Raw genomic sequence first — 14,926 nt, 5'->3', positions numbered from 1 at the left:
CAGGCTTTATACGTTTCCTCAAAGAAGCATGTGCACAATGAGTTGGCTGCTGTCTGTAAAGAAGAGGTCATGGGTAACTGAACATCCCAAGTGAGGAGAAAAAGAATCATCATGACTCAAAACCTTTGTACATTTGAAGTATTTGGAAACAAGCAAAACAATACAACATGAACAATTTCTTCCTTGTTTTACAATTTCCCTGTAACCCGTTGTAATGTCTGAAAGGATCAGTCATAAAGTAAATTTACTTAGTACAATAATGCAGCAGCAAATGTAAGGGAAAAATAGTCACATGTTAAAAGCCTGAGGTAACTACTGATTCAGATCTGTGCTCACAGAAATTTAGTGATTAAGAGTGTTAGTTTGATAATTCCATAGAAAATATTGATGAAACTGCTTTGCAAATTGATTTTGATTATTCTGTTTTATGATTTTTCACAGGCAGTGCCAAAACTCCCGTTGTATTTAATGAAAATGGGGATGCTCCAGGGCGCTACCATATCTTCCAGTATCAGATCACCAATGGATCAACAACGGAGTATAAAGTTATCGGTCACTGGACAGATCAGCTGCACTTAAATGTGAGGATGGACACTTTGCACATTCACTTGTACATGTATCCACATTCAAAAAGTTCAAGTATTTGTAAAGATATAGAAAACTCAACAGTGATGGTTATCCAAAGTGCAGTGCTCACTAATAATGTTCCATTTTATCTTTATCACTGTTATTACCTTGTTATTGTAAGAACACATGTGAATGCATAGTGATTTTAAATTCCATTTTTGGCAGCAGATATACATTTTGGGATAACAGTTATCGAAGATGATGATGGTGATGGTGATGATTATGATGATGGATAAAGAACATGGTTATAGTAAAGACAACAGTATCAGTGCTGATAGAGTTTGGCTGATTTATCTTGACCCTCCTTGACCCACACAGATGGATGCCATGCAGTGGGCTAGTGGAGACTCCAGTATACCCACCTCAGTGTGCAGCTTACCTTGCCAAACGGGTGAGCGGAAGAAGATTGTAAAGGGTGTGCCCTGCTGCTGGCACTGTGAACGTTGTGAGGGATATCACTACCAGGCCACGGAGTTCACCTGCCAGCTCTGCCCTTATGAACAACGCCCCGATGCCAATCGCACTGGGTGCCAGCCCATTCCCATCATAAAGCTGGAGTGGAGTTCACCATGGGCAGTGGTACCTGTTTTCATTGCCATCCTTGGCATCCTCGCCACCACTTTTGTAGTTGTCACCTTCGTTCGCTACAATGACACGCCCATCGTGCGGGCGTCTGGACGTGAAATGAGCTACGTGCTGCTGACGGGAATTTTCCTCTGCTACGTCATCACTTTCCCCATGATTGCCGCTCCTGATGTGGCTGTCTGCTCTTTCCGCCGGGTGTTCCTGGGTCTGGGCATGTGCTTCAGCTACGCCGCTTTACTCACCAAAACCAACCGCATCCACCGAATCTTTGAGCAGGGAAAACGCTCGGTGGCCGCGCCCCGGTTCATCAGCCCCGCCTCTCAGCTGGTCATCACTTTCAGCCTGATCTCTGTGCAGCTCCTGGGTGTGTTTGTGTGGTTTGTGGCAGACCCACCTCACACAGTGGTGGATTATGGCGAACAGCGAACGCAGGACCCTGAAAATGCTCGTGGAGTGCTCAAATGTGACATATCAGATCTCTCTCTGATCTGCTCACTGGGTTACAGTATCCTGCTGATGGTCACATGCACTGTCTATGCTATCAAGACCAGGAGTGTGCCAGAGACCTTCAACGAGGCCAAACCGATTGGATTTACCATGTACACCACCTGCATCATCTGGCTGGCTTTCATCCCAATCTTCTTTGGCACGGCACAGTCTGCGGAGCGGGTGAGTCTGCGACTTTAAGAGGCAAGATCCACTTACACGAATGTCATGGTGTGTTCTGTTCACAGTTTACACCTGTTGTTCGTGGTCAGGAGTGAAAGCTCAGAGTTTGGTAATAATAGTTGTGGTGTGATGGTGAGAGGAACCTGATCTGATCACCAATCTGGTTGACAATGCTGCATTGCAGAGACAAAGGTGAACATTGAACTATTAAACCTCAATGATCTGAACTATACTCACATTATATGAATCAATCAACTGTCATTCAGGTATTCTTTAAATCAGCAACTATCCTGCTTGAAACAGAGCCGATTTTATCTAAGCCTTTTCCCCGAAATAATGGCAAGCTACAATAACCCATTCATCGAGAGCTTTGGAATTGAGAGGAGAAATGCTAACCCTGTACTGTCAGGAAATAAACTAAAATAATATGAAAGGGAAGCTAACTCTCTTGATGTGGTGCTTCCTCACAGAATTTCACTGTATATTCTACCACCTGCATTTGTCTGTGTCCACTCAAAGATGGTGAATGTTACACCTGTGGATGGATGAGGTTATCACAATTACACATTATGATATATGGTTCTTATTATTACACCTGTGGATGAATAATGTCCCCACAATTGCACATTATGACACATGTGGTTCTGATTATTACACCTGTGAATGAATAAGGTCCTGCCAAATACACATTATGACATATGTGGTTCTGATTGTTATGGATGAACATGTCCACAATATCACACCCATAGATGTGGTCCTTGTTATAAGTCATTTGGGTGAATGTGGTCTTCATCAGTAAGACTGACTTGATCAATTACAGACACCATGTTGGGTGTTGAGACAGCTGACAAAGACAGGATGATTCAGGGAGATGCTTTAGATCTATGCATAACAATTACCCGTCTGCCACCCATACTGTTTATAATCTAGAACATTAAATCATATTGCCTTAGTGTGCAATTTCCCTAATTATCATGTGGCAATCCGTTAACATCAAAAACAAGCACAGCTTGGATCATTAAAAGAGACCCAAAGGAATGCTGGGAATCCATCGGAAACGTGTTAAAAATTGGCTGTAATCCTGTAACAAATTGGCTTGTCTAAAACGGTTTAAAAGTCTCTCCCTCTTTCTTCCTTTCTTTTTTTTTTCTGGAGATGTCCAGTGTGTGTTGTGTTAGTTTAGGCGTGTGATACTGATGAGTAGAGAATGGAGTGTCTGGTTGAGAGACTTTGTTCTTTTCTCATACTGTATTCACACCCAGTCCTCATTAGAGCAACTGTCTCACAAACCTCAGAGTCACTACAATCATGTTCACAAGAGAAGCATCCATATTCTGGGTGCTGTTTATTTCCTCATTTTTAACAAACATAATTGTGCATTCGAGTGATGGAGAGGGATTTTGTAAATTACTGACAACACAAACATACACCAGCAAAACAAATTTGATCTGTAAAGAGGTTCATAAAGCATGTAATTACAATTTTTAACATCAGGAACAATGCAGCAAATGCCTTGTCATCATATATTGCAGATTTGAACTAACACAGGTTTGTCAGACTTAAGCTTCAGTAGGACACATACATCATCTACATCATTAACTTTGTCTCAGCTTTAAAAATTAACCACATTCGTCAAAGCTTACATTATCAGTTACTCACTGTGGCATCTTCTCCACTTCCTCATCACATCCTAAACAAAGCTAAATTCAATGATGACACACAAGGAAAAGCACACTGATGTAAATGAATGAAAGTACAGTCGATTATTTTGCATTTATATGTTGATCTGTCATAGACAGATGGCTTTGATTCCTTAATGCTTTTCATTAGTGAATTAGAGGACTCGGCTCCGTCTTTGGAAGGGCATGTTTTCTTTTCCCATTATCTCTCCTTTTTTTTTAATGAATTCCAGACTACCTCATTTAACTCACACTAGGATTTCCACAGTCTTGTAATCAAACCTTGAGATCCTCCAGAGATTCTCTTTTTTCAGTAAGCTTGTTAGACTTGTCTAGTTCAACACAAGAGGGAGAGAGAAGTCATTACATGACAGTGATTAGAAAAGTTAGAGTGCTGACTAAGACTGCTTGTTGCATTAACATATCCAGTATATATTCTGCAGCTCCATCACAAGTGATTTAGAAAATTGCAAAACCTATAAAATGGTGCTGTAATGGATACCACAAACTGACACTTCTTCTTTTTCTTACACACACACACACACACACACATACATATATGTATATGGAACGCTAAGCAAGAGAGGGAAAGGGGAAGACTGTGTAGATTTTGCATTTTGCATACACAGTCATTCCATAATTCATATAAGCAGAGCAAAGTGAGGAGAGAGTGAGGCATACACGTGAGAGAGAGACCAATGCAAACAATGCTCCATTAACCTGCTAAAACTTTCCTATATTCGGTTCAACTCAACAATGCAACACCACTCTAATGGTGTATTAGGTGCATGCAATAGGTTTGTGAAATGAAAGTAAATACTGGGTGCCGATTCAAGGGGAACGGGTTTTGATAGATTTGGCCATTTTCAGTTCAAAGCAAACTTCATTAAATGGACCATTTGCATTAGAATAAGCAGGCATGCATTTTGGTAGCTATGTATTTGAGTGCTTCCCAACCACTGCGCCACGGCACACTCGTATAGTGTCAAGTGCGTTTAGTTGTGCTCTGAAAAATACTTCAGATGAATAAAATCTCCAAAATCATTTCAAAATATCAAAATTTTTTTTAAAAAAATTAATTTGACAAATTTAAAATGATTGCTTTTAAAAGATGTACTGTTTAATTAAAGTAGAATGTCCATTTGTCTTAATTACCTCACTTAAACATAAGTGTTTGGGTGTATTTTTTGATTGCAGTGGCAACTGCAGTCAACAGTTGAAAAAGTGGCATGCTGCGAAATTTCCTAATTTATGCACTGTGCCATGAGCAGAAAAAATACATTGATGAAAATGCTGGAAACACTGTGTCTTACACACAGACCCGTTCTTTCCTCTGTCCTATCCCGTACTGCCCACTCACTGAATCTTTGCTTTCTTCTCCATGATTATTTTAAGGCTACACAGCGTGATCAAGCATCTTTCCCAGCGTGCTTTGGGAAAACGTGTGTTTGTAAAATGAAAAGATCCATGCGTTGTCCTATACATTATTTATTGCAACACCTATAGTGTGAGCCTGCTGTGATGTAACACCTTTTGCTAATGATGCACTGACAATACAGTGGTACTGCAAGCTCCTCTCAGATTCATTCCTGTCTCTGCTGTTTGTATACCAGCTGTATCATTGCATCCAAATACCCATTCATATCTGAAACAACACTTGCCAGTTGGTTGCCAGAATTCACGTAGGACCCCTTTGTTCAGTGTGATAGCGTACACTGGTCTTTGAAACAGGCAGCCTTTGATCTGTGCGCATGTTACCACTGATATCTGAATGTAGCGTATCCAAATCTTAGAGCCTGACAAAATGACAAAACGAGTGACCAGAAAATAAGCTTCCCAGCAGAAAAATTTGTTGTCGCTGTCTTCTGTAGATGACAGACCAGTATACTAAAGATCCATTGTGCTGAAAAGACTCCTTAAGACTTTTCTCTGACTTAAAAAAAGACAGCCATCACTGTGAGGGAGTGAAAACACTTTGGATATGCCATTCAAAAGATAAGGGCATGGCCTTAATAAAACACATCTCTCAACAATTAGGGTCTGTTTTTTTCTAAAGACGGGGCTTGGTCCTGGTCAAGTGCATCTCTCAAGGCAGAGTCAAGTATGTTTCACTCTGAAAAACCTGAAAACTAAAATGGCTTGTACATCCAGAGTCACTCAGATTGGTGCAGTTTTCTATATTTCTATTGTGGGGAGAAAACAAGGTTAGATACAAATGTACACATTTGTATACATTTGAGTAACAGGTATAGCAAAAACAAAACTTGTGAAAACATCAAATAGTGAGTGTTTTATTGCATTGGGGAGGACCCACATTTTTTTAAACCTTTTGGGATCACCAGGAGGCCCATATTATTTAGGTTTTTGAGCCTCTACAGTTAAAAATAAGTGGTCAAGATGTCTTTGGCTCGTCTAGATAGTGAATCAACACACTCGACACATAGAGCAGCCAGGTTACTAGAGTTTGAGGAATAACTAGCTTGCTGTTTGTCTGATATTAATCAACACAGCGAAAACCTGAGCCTGTGTCTTAGCTGTGTTCATTACATTACAAAGTCATGTGCTGAGATATATAGCCTACAGTAGCATATAATATGAATGTAATTTGAGGAGGGACATCTCTAAGGATACACCGAGTCTCTGGCATTAGATATGACCATGCTGATATGAAATAGTGGAGGTGGCTGGGAGCTTTGTTTGCTTCCCTCATAGGGGTGGATTGGGTTTGAGAGTGCATTCTGCACAGGAACCACTAAGTGCTCCATTGATGGATATCCACAAAATCCTTCTTTTCAGTGGGAGGAACACTAAAAGTCAAACATGATGTCAATAGTGAAAGAAAAAAAAGAAATGCTTTGCTATTCTTCCATTAGAGTTGCTATTAATATTTTCTTTCTCATAAAAGTCCGTTCTTTTTTTTTTTTTTTTTTGCCTTTCAGGTATGTGTTTTGTGACCAATTTCCAGAAATGTGTGGGTGTCTTCCAGAAAGTTTTTATATTTGTTTACTTGTTTTATTGTTTGCAGAGTTACTTTTCAGGATAGAGCGCTTTCAAATGTACCTTCCGTGTACTCTCTTTTTGTCACAGTAGCAAAATAATTGGGCTACATCATCTGCACAATGCAAAGGAAAAGAGAAATAGAAAGAGGCAGACTCAAAATTATCAAAAATAAGTGTTATTTACTGTATGAAACCATAAGATGTGGAAACCAAAGTACACAGTACAAAAGAGTGAAGCTGTAGATTACAGTGAATGCTGCACCATGAGTGCTGTGTGATAAAAGCACAAACGGGTTTAAATATGTAAACCTACAAATAGAGATCACATACTGCTGTTTCTGAAACCTCTTCTTTCTTCAAATTTAAATTGTTTGCCCCAAATGGAATGTATGAGGATTATAATTTTAGGTTTTCTTTTCTTTCTCATCTTTTCTTTTTTTTTCTTTTGCTTTGCAATTTTTTGTCACATTTTCTTCGCTACATTGCTACAATATCTGTCCTCTCTTCGTACGTGAGAAATTCTAAGTTATGGAGCTAATAGTGATGTAACAGATCTCATCACCTTATTCTGTCACCCTACTGTAATAACTTCATTTAGCTTGTAAACATTTATAGGTGCATGATAAAGTTGGTTAATATTGTATTTCATTTTCTTTCTTCACATAAGTAACCTGACTAGAAATGTGCCATGCGATCATCTTCAATCAGGCAGTTCAAAAAGAACAAGCAAAGTTATTAAATTATTTTACACATGCAGTAATGAAATGCAGTGTTATCATAAGTGCATTTGAATGGTTTACTTTATTTCTAAAAGGACTAAGACAGTTGCTTTATTTCTAAAAGGACTAAGACATTCAACATGGATACTTTTAGTTTAGTTTGTTTTTCAGATAAAGTACAAGGTTTATACATTTCTCCAAATGAAATGATCCTATTAAAACAAAACAAAGCATGAATGCCCTCTAAGTCAGGCTGTGACACCGCAAGGTAAATGCTCTTGTTTTGCCTCAGCTGCAGAGCTAGCTCTTCCCCTTTTATTAGACTGGTAACTCACCATGGTTCAATGAACATGTTGCTAGGCAGGGTGAATATTGGGCTAACTAAATAAGAGTCCTTGGGACAAATCACTCAAAGAGGAGATGACAGTGGTTAGATCACAGGAAAAGGCCCATCCACTTTCTCTGCCTCTGAGTGCGGACAAGTTTCAGAGCTGTACAATGTACTTAATATTAGAACTCTGAAGCTGACAGATGTATCCTTGTGGGACATTAGTAAAACCCAGTATGATATCTTGCAGCGGGAGTCTTCTTAAAGCATGTGACCAGGGTGTGTTTTTAAGGTACCAGTGAGGCCTACTGTGTATTGCTCTTCTCAAAAGAAGTGCCTTTTTGTGGTCCATTTTAGCTAATAAGACTGCAAGAGAAAAGACATCTTGTACCTGTTTGTATGCTTTGTCTGGTTTTAATCTTCTGTTGTGTTGTACCTAAAGCGCAGGCAAAATTTTGGGGTTTTAAAGAGATGTAACTTGGTGAGAACAGGACTGTGAAATCAGTCTCATACAGACGTCTACCCTAAATTAATGCTGTTTAAGACTCACCCCTCTAATCCATGTCCCGACAGGACCCATTTAAACTGAATCCAAATCCTGTCTATCTAAACAGAACCTAAACATACAACACAGTGAAGGAACTCTGACTGTTTCAAATGCAATTTTAATATACATCTAAATGCATGATGTCTCCATGTGTGACTTTACACATTTTCCAAGTGTTTCTCCTCAGTGTATACTGTTTTGGCAGCATCTCGTTAACAACTGAGAGAGAGAGAAACAGGAGACATCACAGGTGCTCCTCTCAGCAATTTAATGTATAATTAGCATTGATTAAATTTCATATCTGTCTTAAATCACCCTGATTTAATTATGAGAGGTTATTTTTGCTTTAGCCCAATAAATGAGAATGCTGCGGAGAGATTAGCAGTGCATATGCTGGCAGGATACAAAACAAGATAACTTTTAGGCCATCCGTCTCTTCAATGCTCATCTCACACAGCTATTCAAACCAGCAGCTCCACAAACATCAGATTCTCAGAAAAGGTATTAGATTATATGTCACTGAGAGGAGGAAATTGTTGTCTGTAACTATTGGGTTCTTTTTAGCCCCTCTAATATTACATTGAATTGAACTGGAATTAAATTTGTAGAGTTTACTGTCTGTTTCATTAATATCTTTGACTACCTTCTTTCTCATATCTGGCTTGTATACAGTGCCATAGCTAAGGCAATGTTATGAGGCAATGAAATAAGGGAACCCAGAAATGAGTCTTTTATTGAGACATGTCTCTCTGTTGCTCCCATTTCCATGCTTAGTTTGTTATTAAAACTTGTTCGTGCTGCTGTGAGGCATGTGCAATTCAGCAGGCGTGTAGGGCTATTTAATCTCATTTACACTGTCACAAAGAGAGAGTGAGTTCATCCTAATACTCCACAAGCTTTTTTCTACTGATTTTAGGCCACTGGACACATTCAGGCTTGTTTAAGGAGGTCTTACATCAGTGATTAGCTTTCTTTGTGTAGTTATCCATCATTCTGCTAGCATAAGCTCAGTCACTTCAGATGGCTGACAAGGAGAAAAAACATTGGTGAGGAGTGTTCAAAACTGAGAGAATCATCTTAGATGTTATGAACACAGAGAGACAAGACCGTCAGGCTCTTTCAGCATTTTGTACTTCTGCTCTCAGTTTCAATCAAGCTTTCCATATATTTATGCAGCTAAGTATCATCTCCCTGCATAAAAACATTATACTTCTCATTGACCCACCCTTGGAGGGCCAGTAGCTGAAGCTACTTCAAGATCTGGACTTAAAGGTTTATTTTGAGTCTTGAAGTCCCACTCTTGGTATTATATCCAAGCTCCCTTGAAATCCACTCTGTGATATAAAAACAGTCCTTAAATTGATTTCTGTGATGCTGTTCCAACCACATGGCTATCTTTTCCCTAAGCAGTATAAAACGATGCTGACCTTCATTTCCCAAAAGCGCCTTAAGTCTAACGTGATCATAAAAGTTATCTTAAGAAGTATTTCTCATCTGTGAGGTGTTTCCCAAAAGCATCTTAACTTAAGAAGCTACTGAAAATCATCATAGATGTTTGAAATGGTTGTTCCTGTCACCTACATGTGATTTGTGCTCACTGGATACAGAAGAAATCGTATGTACCTAACATTAATCATTAAAGAAAAGGATTTTGATTAGCCAATGAGATTTAAAATACTATGAACATGTAAGCTACTGACATGTCTACAGCTTTATGTGTCATCACAGATGGGAATTGTAAAACAGTGTAAATTTTTGCCTCTTCTTAAAACATAAGTTTTACATTTTTTCTTTGTAGAGGAGAGAGCCTTTACACCTGAGGAACATGGTGGTTTTCTTAAGATCAAGTTTTCTCAAACTTGTCCAAGATTACATCTTATCTCCTCTGTCCAAATACAGTCCTTTAGTACGTCTGCAACATTTTTTATCTGCTCTCCTTTCTTTCTTTCTTTCTTTTACTTTATTTTTCAGAAAAGACAACTGGGCCTTGACAGATATCCTAAAATTTGACATAATTTCCAAGTGCAACAGAAAATTCATAAGCTTGATTCAATACTATAATTCAAAAGAGGATGTATCCTAGTAGTACTGAAAGTCAAATGTGAGTTTAAAGACAAAGCCTTTATTTCTCAGTTCTGTACAGAACCATAATTCTAATGTCACATCTTCATTCTTGACTTACTGGAACCAAACTACAAGATGTTGTACTTCAGAACTGTAGGAGCGTGTTGTTAGGAGAATTGTACATGAAAAACAGTGACCATTTTCAATATTGCTCTTGATTATCAGGAAACGAGGACCTGTGTTGCACTTCCTGGACTAAAGCACCATCTCATGCATACTTGATGATTTATCTACTTTGCTAACTGAAGGTTTTTTTGTTGTTGTTGTTTTTAACAAAGATTTCGTTCATTGGTTTAGTTCTTTAGAATTTAATAGCATTTGTCTATTAGTTGTGAATCCTAGAAGTATTACTGTTATCACTGAGCTGAATTCCTGAACAGAAAGATCCATAAGGGATGATACTGTAACACAGGACTTTAACACTGCAAAGCTTTTGAATTGTTGTACTCAATGTAAGAAGGCTGATCAGAGAAATGGGTCAAAACACATTGTGTGACTTTGAGATTGAAGAAAAATAGATTTGTTTGGAGGTGAGATGCTTAAAGAAGAGATTATACATCTGTGATATTTAACATTGATTTTCTTTCAACTGAGCTACAATACATTCTGAATTTTGAACAAGTACTGGACTCAGTCCAAGCTATGAAACGGTTGTATATTGGGATTGAATATTGGAGGTTAGAATGCTTTAGCAGTGCATTCATATGTGGGCTTCCAAATTATACCTGCATATTCACATAGCTTTTTCAAATGTTGGAATCTCCACTGATATATTGCCCAAGACATTGCTCCCATTTCGTTAGTGAAGCATTTAGACTTCTAGGCTGATGTTTGTACTACTACCATTACGACGACTACTACTACTACTAACAACAACAACAACAACAACAACAACAATAATAGTAATGTTTCATTTGCATCCTGACCAATTTGTCCTCCCCAAGTTGGACAGACTGTCTCCTTATTCCTGGCAGACCTGGCAGTCAGCACTGTAGTCTACACCAGAAAAGTTAATACTGAAAATGAACATTTTGGCTTTATTATATTTCTGTGTCCTGGTTCTAAACATGTTCTGAGAATACATTATGTTGGGCTTAAGCCAGGAATCTGTGCTGTCTATGGCAGTATTTCTTCTCTGTCTGGACTCATTGACATTTTGTGTAAGGGATGATAGTGTTAAAATACCACAATCTTGAGTCTCAAGATATTGAAGTGAATGCATATTTGCATAATTTGAAGCACATAGCTTTAATATGCCATAGGCCTACCATATTGGCCATCCAAACAAAGTGCTTTTTGATCCATTATCTGTGGTAGGGTATCATATAGCCACTTTGAATTCTGTTTCAGTTTCGATGCCCCAGATTCTCCTTACTGACCTAAAAGCCAAAGCTCCCATTTCTCTGCACAACCTATTGCCCCAAATCTCTTCTTATTATAGATTCAAGGAGATGCAATAAACTGGGGTCCAACCTCATGGGGTTCAGGTCCATGATTATCAGGGGAAGACTACTTGTACATTCATTAAGAAACAACTACTTGTTAATTAATCAAGATATTTTTAGGTAAATAATCCATACACCCAATGCTGAGAAGCTACCTAAGACTCTATAGCCCAATTATCAGCTGTTGGGTCCACCCTGTATTTAGACAGTTTGGTCAAGGTGGTGAGTTTTTCAGTTAATCAGATTTTAGTGATGGTTATTTAAAACATCAGTATCCAAGTTATCTGCTTCAGGCTCTTAAATGAGTAACACAGATGGAGAAACAAGATGGTGATTGAATACTTTTTGAGGTGGTTACAGAGACAAAGTCTATTTTTTGGGAGAAAATCAGTGACCTAGAATAGCCCTTTTAATTTGTGTTTGCTTGTTGAAAGCTGACTTGATATGGGAGCTAACAGTGTTAGATTGAATACCTTTAGAGCAACCACAGGCAATCATAAGTGACCATTATTAAGTCAGTGCTAACTTTTTTTTTCTTTATTTTTTAATCAGCACATTAATCGGCTGAGTGTAGAAATCCAATTTATTGAGCAAGTCTCAGATTGTAACAAAGCGCTTGTAATTGCTTGGTTTAGATTTGTGACTGTGTGTGTTATTTATTTATTTATTTGGTTGTTTATGTTTTGTGTTTTTCATCCATCTTTCCATTGAAGATGTACATCCAGACGGCAACACTGACCGTTTCTCTGAGCTTGAGTGCCTCGGTGGCCCTTGGGATGCTCTACATGCCCAAAGTCTATATCATCATCTTTCACCCTGAGCAAAACGTACCCAAACGCAAACGCAGCTTCAAGGCCATCGTCACTGCTGCAACCATGTCGAGCAAACTCAGCCAGCTGGCCAGTGAGAGACCAAACGGAGAAGTTAAGACAGAACTCTGCGAGAACATGGACGCCAACAGTAAGTATTGGAAGTTTACTCTCTCATGCACATAAACACTAAGCATGGAAGTCAGGACTGACTATATACAGTACGATATTACCATAAAATATTTCGAATAGATTAGAGACTGTCTCTCTAAATCTAATCAAAATATCTCTCAAAGCAAAGTACTGTGGAGGAATCTTTTTTAAAACTCCCTCATATTTCAGGTTTTACCGTTTCTGAACTCTCATTTTAAATGCTTCTTTAAATTATTACACTGACAAAACATTTTAATAGTTTAATTCTTGAGGTGACTGTCTAGAGTTATTGATCAAAATGAAAGAGGATATATGAAAGCAGTGATGCTGTTCTTTTGTAATGTACACTGTTGCTTTACCAAGGGGAAATGATGCAAGGGTTTAAATATAAAGTTTCAGAGCTGTATCATTCTGAATTCATTAAGTCAGTTTCATTCTCAGTACCAATGGCAGTGAACCTTTACTGCTGAATCTCACTTTATATTGAATCCAGACTTTAGCTGAATTCAATATGAGGTGGCACTCTAGCTGGGTGACTGACCGCTTGATTAGCCTACTTGATAAACGAAGAAGAGCAAAGCTGAGTCTGCTGCAACTGATCTGTGTCAACCCATTCAACCATATTACCTGTCATTCCAGTTCTATGATCATGAACAAGGAGCTGCACCCTGTCATTCACATGGCACTCAGCTATTGCCAAAATATATGTTTAGTATTTTGTTCACTGTTCAACTGATCTGATGGTTTTTGTGGTAAAGTGTTCCTGAAGTTGGCCCAGGCTGCCAATATAAATCATACCGAGTGCCAAAAAAGTTAAGTAATAGTCTTTGGCAGAAAAAAAGTAATGGTTTCCAACACACTGCTGATTAGAGGGCATGTGTCACTGGTGATTCAGTATTGCTTTGTTAGTCCACATTACCATATAATTATGGGCTGATAGATGCTTATGTGAGAGGGTAATAGGTTTGCTTTTGCTTGGTGACTGGCCATAAAGACCAAAACGTCAAAAAAGAAAAATGATCTATTTACTCTGACTGTGCAGTTTTTTGGGGTTTCAAAAGTGTACCTCAATAGTATACCACACCAGTAAAGAGAGAAAAAAGTTTCTCAAAAATCCCCAAGAGATGTGGTTATTAAGCCAAGCAAATTCAGTTATTTTTGAGTTGGTTTGTTTCTTTCACTAAAATTCACTCCTCTCTTTGCAGTCCCACCATCAAAAACCACTTATGTCAGCTACACTAACCATGCCATATGAGGACCCAGGCTGAACAGAAGATTCTGGGATTGTTTACCATCAGACATGGATGTCTCTGGCTCAGAAATAATAATGACCTGTGTCAGCCCCATAAAGCATGAGACATTAATGTTGTCAATGGTAAAGCAGACAAATTGTTGAAAAGATACAATGAAATGGATGCATTGGATTTCCTTGAATCCACACTAGTGGCTGTACTGCGACCAAACAGAGGAGACAAAGACTACTTCTCACTCAAGACAGTTGACATGAAGAGGATGCCATGCAAAAAGTAAAAAAAGAAAAAATAGAAAAAGAAGAAGAGAATTTAAAATAAATAAAAATCATTGGAGTCAACCATGTCAATTGTTATTCTAATCGTAAGTATTTGTGGTCGTGAAGATTTTTCATTCCTATCAGTGTCTGACCTGAAATGCAAAATGCATTCGTCTCTTGTGTCGGCTATCTTGGTTTGTAGCCCTGGGTTGTGAGTCTGTAAATGCCATGACTGAAGCATGCCAATTTTTATACAAACAATCTATTTATAATAAAGGAATGTTTTGGAGGTGTTTAGAGTTGTTGGCTGTGTAATCGGAGGTGATCAAAAGATTTTTAGAGAATTCCTCTTCAGATAATCAACACAGTAAGTGAAAAACACAAAATATGTACACAGATTGTGTGTAACATAAGAGGATTTGTGTATACAGAGGATAATATTTAATTTTTATTGCAGACTCATTAATTCATTGTCATGAAATATCTTCTCATTATTAATGTTACTGTTAACCACCAGGGCACCGTTCCTTTTAAACAGAGAAATGTAGAGAAACATTTATAGAAACAAATCTGAATTTTCAGTGATGAAAATCCAGGCACTTTGAGTCATATTAAAGCAGTAGAGCTCTGGTATTATGTAAACAAAACAAATTGATAAAACATAATGAATTTAAGTAATCAGTAGAAGGAATAGAACCTATAAAAAGAACAGATGGGACTGGCATCAATAGA

General features: G+C 38.2%; 1 protein-coding gene across 1 annotated transcript in view; it reads left to right on the top strand.

The window, feature by feature from the left end:
- The window catches only part of grm8b (glutamate receptor, metabotropic 8b), a 111,150-nt gene extending 96,700 nt beyond the window's left edge, over positions 1-14,450 (top strand). Inside the window, exons 7-10 of the mRNA XM_030765091.1 lie at positions 442-581; positions 946-1,881; positions 12,436-12,682; positions 13,890-14,450. Coding sequence (XP_030620951.1) covers positions 442-581; positions 946-1,881; positions 12,436-12,682; positions 13,890-13,939 — 1,373 coding nt within the window. The 3' untranslated portion in view covers positions 13,940-14,450. The remainder of the gene's footprint in view (positions 1-441; positions 582-945; positions 1,882-12,435; positions 12,683-13,889) is intronic.
- Positions 14,451-14,926: the final 476 nt, after the last annotated feature.

Source organism: Chanos chanos, chromosome 2 (genome assembly GCF_902362185.1).
Source record: "Chanos chanos chromosome 2, fChaCha1.1, whole genome shotgun sequence".
NCBI classification, from domain to species: Eukaryota; Metazoa; Chordata; class Actinopteri; order Gonorynchiformes; family Chanidae; genus Chanos; species Chanos chanos.
Note: the sequence above shows the minus strand (reverse complement) of the source record. Positions and strands in the feature narration are given on the sequence as shown.